Below are 14,837 nucleotides of genomic sequence, written 5' to 3' on the forward strand. Positions count from 1 at the left end.
AAAACATTGGGGATAAGACAGGTATGTCTTGATGTGAACTGAGAAAACATTGGGGATAAGACAGGTATGTCTTGATGTGAATTGAGAAAACATTGGGGATTAGACAGGTATGTCTTGATGTGAACTGAGAAAACATTGGGGATTAGACAGGTATGTCTTGATGTGAACTGAGAAAACATTGGGGATTAGACAGGTATGTCTTGATGTGTACTGAGAAAACATTGGGGATTAGACAGGTATGTCTTGATGTGAACTGAGAAAACATTGGGGATTAGACAGGTGTGTCTTGATGTGTACTGAGAAAACATTGGGGATTAGACAGGTATGTCTTGATGTGAACTGAGAAAACATTGGGGATTAGACAGGTATGTCTTGATGTGAACTGAGAAAACATTGGGGATTAGACAGGTATGTCTTGATGTGAACTGAGAAAACATTGAGGATTAGACAGGTATGTCTTGATGTGAACTGAGAAAACATTGGGGATTAGACAGGTATGTCTTGATGTGAACTGAGAAAACATTGGGGATTAGACAGGTATGTCTTGATGTGTACTGAGAAAACATTGGGGATTAGACAGGTATGTCTTGATGTGAACTGAGAAAACAATGGGGATAAGACAGGTATGTCTTGATGTGAATTGAGAAAACATTGGGGATAAGACAGGTATGTCTTGATGTGAACTGAGAAAACATTGGGGATTAGACAGGTATGTCTTGATGTGAACTGAGAAAACATTGGGGATTAGACAGGTATGTCTTGATGTGTACTGAGAAAACATTGGGGATTAGACAGGTATGTCTTGATGTGAACTGAGAAAACAATGGGGATAAGACAGGTATGTCTTGATGTGAATTGAGAAAACATTGGGGATAAGACAGGTATGTCTTGATGTGAACTGAGAAAACATTGGGGTTAAGACAGGTGACAGTTTATGTTGTATTTTTTCTTGCATTTAGCATCATTGTAGGAAATGTGGTAAAGCTGTTTGTAATGAATGCAGTGCTAAAAAGTCTACTATTCCAGCCATGGGATTTGAGTTTGATGTCCGTGTTTGTGATGAATGCCATGAAGAAATAACTGATGAAGAGTAAGTCAATGGCTCTAGTATCAAAGCAAGCATGTATCTCTGAGAATAAAACAGACAATAAATACATATAAATAAATGATAAATGTGTTGGTGTATCTAATTTCCTATTATGTGTACTTTTCTTTTCATTAGTCGTGCCCCCATGGCAACATTTCATGACAGCAAACATGGTATTGTACACATGTTTTTAGATGAGGTCAAGGGTCAACTTTTAACATGTGGTTCAGACAGAATAATGAAAGTAAGTATCTATTATTGCAAGGAATGGAAGTTGAACAAATACGTCTTTGTCTTTATTATCTCCATTGTCATCGTAAAGATGACTGAGTAAATTGGTTCATATATCAATTGTTATCGTCCATCTGTAATCCAACCCACAACAATTACATTTTTGACATCATGGAAAATATCACCCCAATTGCTTAAATTGGTACTTGATTTGTAGATTCTTTTGGTGAATGTTGGTAGTTTCAATTTAATGTGTTTTTAGTTCAATAATGATAGTTTTGATTTTTTGATAACTACTGACTTGATTGTTTTGATACCTATTGTAGACCTATATCAGATTTCACCAGAAGGATTATATTTTTAGTCCCCGTTCGGACATAGTCCGAAAACGGGGACTTATGGTTTGCCCTGTGTGCGTTCGTGCGTCAGTGATCACCTGTATCTCGAACATGCATGGACCGATTAAGTTCAAACTTAACTCATACATCACACATTATATGGGACATATGCACATGCATTTTCTTCATGATCCAATTAACGATAGCCGAATAGCGGCCATTTTAAGGCCGAAAATGCATTGAAATCGCACATTTTCACCATTCTGGACCCGGATCTCAGTTATGCATGGACGGATTTTGTTCAAATTTGGTACATACATTGAACATAATAGGACCTTCATGCACACCAATTTTTCTTCGGATCAAGTTCAAAATGGCCGACTGGCGTCAATTTTGTTTTAAAGAATTTAGTTTTCAATCAATATCTTGGACATGCCTGGACAGATCAAGTTCAAACTTCATGTTGGTTTTTGTCACCATTGCATACACAGTGTGGCCATCTATGTGTTCTCATTAACACATTGGTGTTTGTCACCATTGCATACACAGTGTGGCTATCTATGTGTTCTCATTAACACATTGGTATTTGTCACCATTGCATACACAGTGTGGTCGGCCATCTATGTATCATTAACACATTGGTGTTTGTCACCATTGCATACACAGTGTGGCCATCTATGTGTTCTCATTAACACATTGGTGTTTGTAACCATTGCATACACAGTGTGGCCATTTATGTATCCTCATTAACACATTGGTGTTGTCACCATTGCATACACAGTGTGGCCATTTATGTGTTCTCATTAACACATTGGTGTTTGTCACAATTGCATACACAGTGTGACCATCTATGTGTTCTCATTAACATATTGGTGTTTGTCACAATTGCATACACAGTGTGGCCATCTATGTGTTCTCATTAACACATTGGTGTTTGTAACCATTGCATACACAGTGTGGCCATTTATGTATCCTCATTAACACATTGGTGTTTGTCACCATTGCATACACAGTGTGGCCATTTATGTGTTCTCATTAACACATTGGTGTTTGTCACCATTGCATACACAGTGTGGCTATCTATGTGTTCTCATTAACACATTGGTGTTTGTCACCATTGCATACACAGTGTGGCCATCTGTGTGTTCTCATTAACACATTGGTGTTTGTCACAATTGCATATACAGTGTGGCCATCTATGTGTTCTCATTAACACATTGGTGTTTGTCACCATTGCATACACAGTGTGACCATCTATGTGTTCTCATTAACATATTGGTGTTTGTCACCATTGCATACACAGTGTGGCCATCTATGTGTCCTCATTAACACATTGGTGTTTGTCACCATTGAATACACAGTGTGGCTATCTATGTGTTCTCATTAACACATTGGTATTTGTCACCATTGCATACACAGTGTGGTCGGCCATCTATGTATCATTAACACATTGGTGTTGGTCACCATTGCATACACAGTGTGGCGATTTATGTGTTCTAATTAACACATTTGGTAGATACATTGAACATAATAGGACCTTCATGCACGCCAATTTTTCTTCGGATCAAGTTCAAAATGGCCGACTGGCGGCAATTTTGTTTTAAAGAATTTAGTTTTCGATCAATATCTTGAACATGCCTGGACAGATCAAGTTCAAACTTCATGTTGGTTTTTGTCACCATTGCATACACAGTGTGGCCATCTATGTGTCCTCATTAACACATTGGTGTTTGTCACAATTGCATACACAGTGTGGCCATCTATGTGTTCTCATTAACACATTGGTGTTTGTCACAATTGCATACACAGTGTGGCCATCTATGTGTTCTCATTAACACATTGGTGTTTGTAACCATTGCATACACAGTGTGGCCATATATGTGTTCTCATTAACACATTGGTGTTTGTCACAATTGCATACACAGTGTGGCCATCTATGTGTTCTCATTAACACATTGGTGTTTGTAACCATTGCATACACAGTGTGGCCATCTATGTGTTTTCATTAACACATTGGTGTTTGTCACAATTGCATACACAGTGTGGCCATCTATGTATCCTCATTAACACATTGGTGTTTGTCACCATTGCATACACAGTGTGACCATCTATGTGTTCTCATTAACACATTGGTGTTTGTAACCATTGCATACACAGTGTGGCCATCTGTGTGTTCTCATTAACACATTGGTGTTTGTCACAATTGCATACACAGTGTGGCCATCTATGTATCCTCATTAACACATTGGTGTTTGTCACAATTGCATACACAGTGTGACCATCTATGTGTTTTCATTAACACATTGGTGTTTGTCACAATTGCATACACAGTGTGGCCATCTATGTATCCTCATTAACACATTGGTGTTTGTCACAATTGCATACACAGTGTGGCCATCTATGTGTTTTCATTAACACATTGGTGTTTGTCACAATTGCATACACAGTGTGGCCATCTATGTATCCTCATTAACACATTGGTGTTTGTCACAATTGCATACACAGTGTGACCATCTATGTGTTCTCATTAACACATTGGTGTTTGTCACAATTGCATACACAGTGTGGCCATTTATGTATCCTCATTAACACATTGGTGTTTGTCACCATTGCATACACAGTGTGGCCATTTATGTGTTCTCATTAACACATTGGTGTTTGTAACCATTGCATACACAGTGTGGCCATTTATGTATCCTCATTAACACATTGGTGTTTGTCACCATTGCATACACAGTGTGGCCATTTATGTGTTCTCATTAACACATTGGTGTTTGTCACCATTGCATACACAGTGTGGCCATTTATGTGTTCTCATTAACACATTGGTGTTTGTCACAATTGCATACACAGTGTGACCATCTATGTGTTCTCATTAACACATTGGTGTTTGTCACAATTGCATACACAGTGTGGCCATTTATGTGTTCTCATTAACACATTGGTGTTTGTAACCATTGCATACACAGTGTGGCCATTTATGTATCCTCATTAACACATTGGTGTTTGTCACAATTGCATACACAGTGTGGCCATTTATGTATCCTCATTAACACATTGGTGTTTGTCACCATTGCATACACAGTGTGGCCATTTATGTGTTCTCATTAACACATTGGTGTTTGTAACCATTGCATACACAGTGTGGCCATTTATGTATCCTCATTAACATATTGGTGTTTGTCACCATTGCATACACAGTGTGGCCATCTATGTGTTCTCATTAACACATTGGTGTTTGTAACCATTGCATACACAGTGTGGCCATTTATGTATCCTCATTAACACATTGGTGTTTGTCACCATTGCATACACAGTGTGGCCATTTATGTGTTCTCATTAACACATTGGTGTTTGTCACAATTGCATACACAGTGTGACCATCTATGTGTTCTCATTAACATATTGGTGTTTGTCACCATTGCATACACAGTGTGGCCATTTATGTGTTCTCATTAACACATTGGTGTTTGTCACCATTGCATACACAGTGTGGCCATTTATGTATCCTCATTAACACATTGGTGTTTGTCACCATTGCATACACAGTGTGGCCATCTGTGTGTTTTCATTAACACATTGGTGTTTGTCACAATTGCATACATAGTGTGACCATCTATGTGTTCTCATTAACATATTGGTGTTTGTCACCATTGCATACACAGTGTGGCCATCTATGTGTCCTCATTAACACATTGGTGTTTGTCACAATTGCATACACAGTGTGACCATCTATGTGTTCTCATTAACATATTGGTGTTTGTCACCATTGCATACACAGTGTGGCCATCTATGTGTCCTCATTAACACATTGGTGTTTGTCACAATTGCATACACAGTGTGACCATCTATGTGTTCTCATTAACACATTGGTGTTTGTCACCATTGCATACACAGTGTGGCCATTTATGTATCCTCATTAACACATTGGTGTTTGTCACAATTGCATACACAGTGTGACCATCTATGTGTTCTCATTAACATATTGGTGTTTGTCACCATTGCATACACAGTGTGGCCATCTATGTGTCCTCATTAACACATTGGTGTTTGTCACAATTGCATACACAGTGTGACCATCTATGTGTTCTCATTAACATATTGGTGTTTGTCACCATTGCATACACAGTGTGGCCATCTATGTATTCTCATTAACACATTGGTGTTTGTCACCATTGCATACACAGTGTGACCATCTGTGTGTTCTCATTAACACATTGGTGTTTGTAACCATTGCATACACAGTGTGGCCATCTATGTATTCTCATTAACACATTGGTGTTTGTCACCATTGCATACACAGTGTGGCCATCTATGTATTCTCATTAACACATTGGTGTTTGTCACCATTGCATACACAGTGTGGCCATCTATGTATTCTCATTAACACATTGGTGTTTGTAACCATTGCATACACAGTGTGGCCATCTATGTGTTCTCATTAACACATTGGTGTTTGTAACCATTGCATACACAGTGTGGCTATCTATGTGTTCTCATTAACACATTGGTGTTTGTCACCATTGCATACACAGTGTGGCTATCTATGTGTTCTCATTAACACATTGGTGTTTGTCACAATTGCGTACACAGTGTGACCATCTATGTGTTCTCATTAACATATTGGTGTTTGTAACCATTGCATACACAGTGTGGCCATCTATATGTTCTCATTAACACATTGGTGTTTGTCACCATTGCATACACAGTGTGACCATCTATGTGTTCTCATTAACAGATTGGTGTTTGTAACCATTGCATACACAGTGTGGCCATCTATGTGTTCTCATTAACACATTGGTGTTTGTCACAATTGCATACACAGTGTGGCCATCTATATGTTCTCATTAACACATTGGTGTTTGTCACCATTGCATATACAGTGTGGCCATTTATGTGTTCTCATTAACACATTGGTGTTTGTCACCATTGCATACACAGTGTGACCATCTATGTGTTCTCATTAACAGATTGGTGTTTGTAACCATTGCATACACAGTGTGGCCATCTATGTGTTCTCATTAACACATTGGTGTTTGTCACCATTGCATACACAGTGTGGCCATCTATGTGTTCTCATTAACACATTGATGTTTGTCACCATTACATTTACAGTGTGGCCATCTATGTGTTCTCATTAACACATTGGTGTTTGTAACCATTGCATACACAGTGTGGCCATCTGTGTGTTCTCATTAACACATTGGTGTTTGTCACAATTGCGTACACAGTGTGACCATCTATGTGTTCTCATTAACATATTGGTGTTTGTCACCATTGCATACACAGTGTGGCTATCTATGTGTTCTCATTAACACATTGGTATTTGTCACCATTGCATACACAGTGTGGCTATCTATGTGTTCTCATTAACACATTGGTGTTTGTCACCATTGCATACACAGTGTGGCCATCTATGTGTTCTCATTAACACATTGGTGTTTGTCACCATTACATTTACAGTGTGGCCATCTATGTGTTCTCATTAACACATTGGTGTTTGTCACCATTGCATACACAGTGTGGCCATCTATGTGTTCTCATTAACACATTGGTGTTTGTCACCATTGCATACACAGTGTGGCTATCTATGTGTTCTCATTAACACATTGGTATTTGTCACCATTGCATACACAGTGTGGCCATCTGTGTGTTCTCATTAACACATTGGTGTTTGTCACAATTGCATATACAGTGTGGCCATCTATGTGTTCTCATTAACACATTGGTGTTTGTCACCATTGCATACACAGTGTGACCATCTATGTGTTCTCATTAACATATTGGTGTTTGTCACCATTGCATACACAGTGTGGCCATCTATGTGTCCTCATTAACACATTGGTGTTTGTCACCATTGAATACACAGTGTGGCTATCTATGTGTTCTCATTAACACATTGGTATTTGTCACCATTGCATACACAGTGTGGTCGGCCATCTATGTATCATTAACACATTGGTGTTGGTCACCATTGCATACACAGTGTGGCGATTTATGTGTTCTAATTAACACATTTGGTAGATACATTGAACATAATAGGACCTTCATGCACGCCAATTTTTCTTCGGATCAAGTTCAAAATGGCCGACTGGCGGCAATTTTGTTTTAAAGAATTTAGTTTTCGATCAATATCTTGAACATGCCTGGACAGATCAAGTTCAAACTTCATGTTGGTTTTTGTCACCATTGCATACACAGTGTGGCCATCTATGTGTCCTCATTAACACATTGGTGTTTGTCACAATTGCATACACAGTGTGGCCATCTATGTGTTCTCATTAACACATTGGTGTTTGTCACAATTGCATACACAGTGTGGCCATCTATGTGTTCTCATTAACACATTGGTGTTTGTAACCATTGCATACACAGTGTGGCCATATATGTGTTCTCATTAACACATTGGTGTTTGTCACAATTGCATACACAGTGTGGCCATCTATGTGTTCTCATTAACACATTGGTGTTTGTAACCATTGCATACACAGTGTGGCCATCTATGTGTTTTCATTAACACATTGGTGTTTGTCACAATTGCATACACAGTGTGGCCATCTATGTATCCTCATTAACACATTGGTGTTTGTCACCATTGCATACACAGTGTGACCATCTATGTGTTCTCATTAACACATTGGTGTTTGTAACCATTGCATACACAGTGTGGCCATCTGTGTGTTCTCATTAACACATTGGTGTTTGTCACAATTGCATACACAGTGTGGCCATCTATGTATCCTCATTAACATATTGGTGTTTGTCACCATTGCATACACAGTGTGGCCATCTATGTGTCCTCATTAACACATTGGTGTTTGTCACAATTGCATACACAGTGTGACCATCTATGTGTTCTCATTAACATATTGGTGTTTGTCACCATTGCATACACAGTGTGGCCATCTATGTATTCTCATTAACACATTGGTGTTTGTCACAATTGCATACACAGTGTGGCCATCTATGTATCCTCATTAACACATTGGTGTTTGTCACAATTGCATACACAGTGTGACCATCTATGTGTTCTCATTAACACATTGGTGTTTGTCACAATTGCATACACAGTGTGGCCATTTATGTATCCTCATTAACACATTGGTGTTTGTCACCATTGCATACACAGTGTGGCCATTTATGTGTTCTCATTAACACATTGGTGTTTGTAACCATTGCATACACAGTGTGGCCATTTATGTATCCTCATTAACACATTGGTGTTTGTCACCATTGCATACACAGTGTGGCCATTTATGTGTTCTCATTAACACATTGGTGTTTGTCACCATTGCATACACAGTGTGGCCATTTATGTGTTCTCATTAACACATTGGTGTTTGTCACAATTGCATACACAGTGTGACCATCTATGTGCTCTCATTAACACATTGGTGTTTGTCACAATTGCATACACAGTGTGGCCATTTATGTGTTCTCATTAACACATTGGTGTTTGTAACCATTGCATACACAGTGTGGCCATTTATGTATCCTCATTAACACATTGGTGTTTGTCACAATTGCATACACAGTGTGGCCATTTATGTATCCTCATTAACACATTGGTGTTTGTCACCATTGCATACACAGTGTGGCCATTTATGTGTTCTCATTAACACATTGGTGTTTGTAACCATTGCATACACAGTGTGGCCATTTATGTATCCTCATTAACATATTGGTGTTTGTCACCATTGCATACACAGTGTGGCCATCTATGTGTTCTCATTAACACATTGGTGTTTGTAACCATTGCATACACAGTGTGGCCATTTATGTATCCTCATTAACACATTGGTGTTTGTCACCATTGCATACACAGTGTGGCCATTTATGTGTTCTCATTAACACATTGGTGTTTGTCACAATTGCATACACAGTGTGACCATCTATGTGTTCTCATTAACATATTGGTGTTTGTCACCATTGCATACACAGTGTGGCCATTTATGTGTTCTCATTAACACATTGGTGTTTGTCACCATTGCATACACAGTGTGGCCATTTATGTATCCTCATTAACACATTGGTGTTTGTCACCATTGCATACACAGTGTGGCCATCTGTGTGTTTTCATTAACACATTGGTGTTTGTCACAATTGCATACATAGTGTGACCATCTATGTGTTCTCATTAACATATTGGTGTTTGTCACCATTGCATACACAGTGTGGCCATCTATGTGTCCTCATTAACACATTGGTGTTTGTCACAATTGCATACACAGTGTGACCATCTATGTGTTCTCATTAACATATTGGTGTTTGTCACCATTGCATACACAGTGTGGCCATCTATGTGTCCTCATTAACACATTGGTGTTTGTCACAATTGCATACACAGTGTGACCATCTATGTGTTCTCATTAACACATTGGTGTTTGTCACCATTGCATACACAGTGTGGCCATTTATGTATCCTCATTAACACATTGGTGTTTGTCACAATTGCATACACAGTGTGACCATCTATGTGTTCTCATTAACATATTGGTGTTTGTCACCATTGCATACACAGTGTGGCCATCTATGTGTCCTCATTAACACATTGGTGTTTGTCACAATTGCATACACAGTGTGACCATCTATGTGTTCTCATTAACATATTGGTGTTTGTCACCATTGCATACACAGTGTGGCCATCTATGTATTCTCATTAACACATTGGTGTTTGTCACCATTGCATACACAGTGTGACCATCTGTGTGTTCTCATTAACACATTGGTGTTTGTAACCATTGCATACACAGTGTGGCCATCTATGTATTCTCATTAACACATTGGTGTTTGTCACCATTGCATACACAGTGTGGCCATCTATGTATTCTCATTAACACATTGGTGTTTGTCACCATTGCATACACAGTGTGGCCATCTATGTATTCTCATTAACACATTGGTGTTTGTAACCATTGCATACACAGTGTGGCCATCTATGTGTTCTCATTAACACATTGGTGTTTGTAACCATTGCATACACAGTGTGGCTATCTATGTGTTCTCATTAACACATTGGTGTTTGTCACCATTGCATACACAGTGTGGCCATCTATGTATTCTCATTAACACATTGGTGTTTGTAACCATTGCATACACAGTGTGGCCATCTATGTGTTCTCATTAACACATTGGTGTTTGTAACCATTGCATACACAGTGTGGCTATCTATGTGTTCTCATTAACACATTGGTGTTTGTCACCATTGCATACACAGTGTGGCTATCTATGTGTTCTCATTAACACATTGGTGTTTGTCACAATTGCGTACACAGTGTGACCATCTATGTGTTCTCATTAACATATTGGTGTTTGTAACCATTGCATACACAGTGTGGCCATCTATATGTTCTCATTAACACATTGGTGTTTGTCACCATTGCATACACAGTGTGACCATCTATGTGTTCTCATTAACAGATTGGTGTTTGTAACCATTGCATACACAGTGTGGCCATCTATGTGTTCTCATTAACACATTGGTGTTTGTCACAATTGCATACACAGTGTGGCCATCTATATGTTCTCATTAACACATTGGTGTTTGTCACCATTGCATATACAGTGTGGCCATTTATGTGTTCTCATTAACACATTGGTGTTTGTCACCATTGCATACACAGTGTGACCATCTATGTGTTCTCATTAACAGATTGGTGTTTGTAACCATTGCATACACAGTGTGGCCATCTATGTGTTCTCATTAACACATTGGTGTTTGTCACCATTGCATACACAGTGTGGCCATCTATGTGTTCTCATTAACACATTGATGTTTGTCACCATTACATTTACAGTGTGGCCATCTATGTGTTCTCATTAACACATTGGTGTTTGTAACCATTGCATACACAGTGTGGCCATCTGTGTGTTCTCATTAACACATTGGTGTTTGTCACAATTTCGTACACAGTGTGACCATCTATGTGTTCTCATTAACATATTGGTGTTTGTCACCATTGCATACACAGTGTGGCTATCTATGTGTTCTCATTAACACATTGGTATTTGTCACCATTGCATACACAGTGTGGCTATCTATGTGTTCTCATTAACACATTGGTGTTTGTCACCATTGCATACACAGTGTGGCCATCTATGTGTTCTCATTAACACATTGGTGTTTGTCACCATTACATTTACAGTGTGGCCATCTATGTGTTCTCATTAACACATTGGTGTTTGTCACCATTGCATACACAGTGTGGCCATCTATGTGTTCTCATTAACACATTGGTGTTTGTCACCATTGCATACACAGTGTGGCTATCTATGTGTTCTCATTAACACATTGGTATTTGTCACCATTGCATACACAGTGTGGCTATCTATGTGTTCTCATTAACACATTGGTGTTTGTCACCATTGCATACACAGTGTGGCCATCTATGTGTTCTCATTAACACATTGGTGTTTGTCACCATTACATTTACAGTGTGGCCATCTATGTGTTCTCATTAACACATTGGTGTTTGTCACCATTGCATACACAGTGTGGCCATTTATGTGTTCTCATTAACATATTGGTGTTTGTCACCATTGCATACACAGTGTGGCCATCTATATGTTCTTATTAACACATTGGTGTTTGTCACCATTGCATACACAGTGTGGTCGGCCATCTATGTATCATTAACACATTGGTGTTTGTCACCATTGCATACACAGTGTGGCCATCTATGTGTTCTCATTAACACATTGATGTTTGTCACGATTACATTTACAGTGTGGCCATTTATGTGTTCTCATTAACACATTGGTGTTTGTCACCATTGCATTTACAGTGTGGCTATCTATGTGTTCTCATTAACACATTGGTGTTTGTAACCATTGCATACACAGTGTGGCCATCTATGTGTTCTCATTAACACATTGGTGTTTGTCACAATTGCATACACAGTGTGGCCATCTATATGTTCTCATTAACACATTGGTGTTTGTCACCATTGCATATACAGTGTGGCCATTTATGTGTTCTCATTAACACATTGGTGTTTGTCACCATTGCATACACAGTGTGACCATCTATGTGTTCTCATTAACAGATTGGTGTTTGTAACCATTGCATACACAGTGTGGCCATCTATGTGTTCTCATTAACACATTGGTGTTTGTCACCATTGCATACACAGTGTGGCCATCTATGTGTTCTCATTAACACATTGATGTTTGTCACCATTACATTTACAGTGTGGCCATCTATGTGTTCTCATTAACACATTGGTGTTTGTAACCATTGCATACACAGTGTGGCCATCTGTGTGTTCTCATTAACACATTGGTGTTTGTCACAATTGCGTACACAGTGTGACCATCTATGTGTTCTCATTAACATATTGGTGTTTGTCACCATTGCATACACAGTGTGGCTATCTATGTGTTCTCATTAACACATTGGTATTTGTCACCATTGCATACACAGTGTGGCTATCTATGTGTTCTCATTAACACATTGGTGTTTGTCACCATTGCATACACAGTGTGGCCATCTATGTGTTCTCATTAACACATTGGTGTTTGTCACCATTACATTTACAGTGTGGCCATCTATGTGTTCTCATTAACACATTGGTGTTTGTCACCATTGCATACACAGTGTGGCCATCTATGTGTTCTCATTAACACATTGGTGTTTGTCACCATTGCATACACAGTGTGGCTATCTATGTGTTCTCATTAACACATTGGTATTTGTCACCATTGCATACACAGTGTGGCCATCTGTGTGTTCTCATTAACACATTGGTGTTTGTCACAATTGCATATACAGTGTGGCCATCTATGTGTTCTCATTAACACATTGGTGTTTGTCACCATTGCATACACAGTGTGACCATCTATGTGTTCTCATTAACATATTGGTGTTTGTCACCATTGCATACACAGTGTGGCCATCTATGTGTCCTCATTAACACATTGGTGTTTGTCACCATTGAATACACAGTGTGGCTATCTATGTGTTCTCATTAACACATTGGTATTTGTCACCATTGCATACACAGTGTGGTCGGCCATCTATGTATCATTAACACATTGGTGTTGGTCACCATTGCATACACAGTGTGGCGATTTATGTGTTCTAATTAACACATTTGGTAGATACATTGAACATAATAGGACCTTCATGCACGCCAATTTTTCTTCGGATCAAGTTCAAAATGGCCGACTGGCGGCAATTTTGTTTTAAAGAATTTAGTTTTCGATCAATATCTTGAACATGCCTGGACAGATCAAGTTCAAACTTCATGTTGGTGTTTGTCACCATTGCATACACAGTGTGGCCATCTATGTGTCCTCATTAACACATTGGTGTTTGTCACAATTGCATACACAGTGTGGCCATCTATGTGTTCTCATTAACACATTGGTGTTTGTCACAATTGCATACACAGTGTGGCCATCTATGTGTTCTCATTAACACATTGGTGTTTGTAACCATTGCATACACAGTGTGGCCATATATGTGTTCTCATTAACACATTGGTGTTTGTCACAATTGCATACACAGTGTGGCCATCTATGTGTTCTCATTAACACATTGGTGTTTGTAACCATTGCATACACAGTGTGGCCATCTATGTGTTTTCATTAACACATTGGTGTTTGTCACAATTGCATACACAGTGTGGCCATCTATGTATCCTCATTAACACATTGGTGTTTGTCACCATTGCATACACAGTGTGACCATCTATGTGTTCTCATTAACACATTGGTGTTTGTAACCATTGCATACACAGTGTGGCCATCTGTGTGTTCTCATTAACACATTGGTGTTTGTCACAATTGCATACACAGTGTGGCCATCTATGTATCCTCATTAACACATTGGTGTTTGTCACAATTGCATACACAGTGTGACCATCTATGTGTTTTCATTAACACATTGGTGTTTGTCACAATTGCATACACAGTGTGGCCATCTATGTATCCTCATTAACACATTGGTGTTTGTCACAATTGCATACACAGTGTGGCCATCTATGTGTTTTCATTAACACATTGGTGTTTGTCACAATTGCATACACAGTGTGGCCATCTATGTATCCTCATTAACACATTGGTGTTTGTCACAATTGCATACACAGTGTGACCATCTATGTGTTCTCATTAACACATTGGTGTTTGTCACAATTGCATACACAGTGTGGCCATTTATGTATCCTCATTAACACATTGGT

At 38.8% G+C, this 14,837-nt stretch overlaps 1 protein-coding gene across 2 annotated transcripts in view; it reads left to right on the top strand.

The window, feature by feature from the left end:
• The window catches only part of LOC102807394 (WD repeat and FYVE domain-containing protein 2-like), a 120,308-nt gene that overhangs the window by 58,584 nt on the left and 46,887 nt on the right, over positions 1 to 14,837 (top strand). For both annotated transcript variants that reach the window (XM_085502691.1, XM_085502695.1), the window contains 2 exons: positions 960 to 1,090; positions 1,223 to 1,331. In XM_085502691.1, the coding sequence (XP_085358817.1) occupies positions 960 to 1,090; positions 1,223 to 1,331 (240 nt within the window). The remainder of the gene's footprint in view (positions 1 to 959; positions 1,091 to 1,222; positions 1,332 to 14,837) is intronic.

This window comes from Saccoglossus kowalevskii, chromosome 1, assembly GCF_978046115.1.
Source record: "Saccoglossus kowalevskii chromosome 1, keSacKowa6.1, whole genome shotgun sequence".
Classification (NCBI taxonomy): Eukaryota; Metazoa; Hemichordata; class Enteropneusta; family Harrimaniidae; genus Saccoglossus; species Saccoglossus kowalevskii.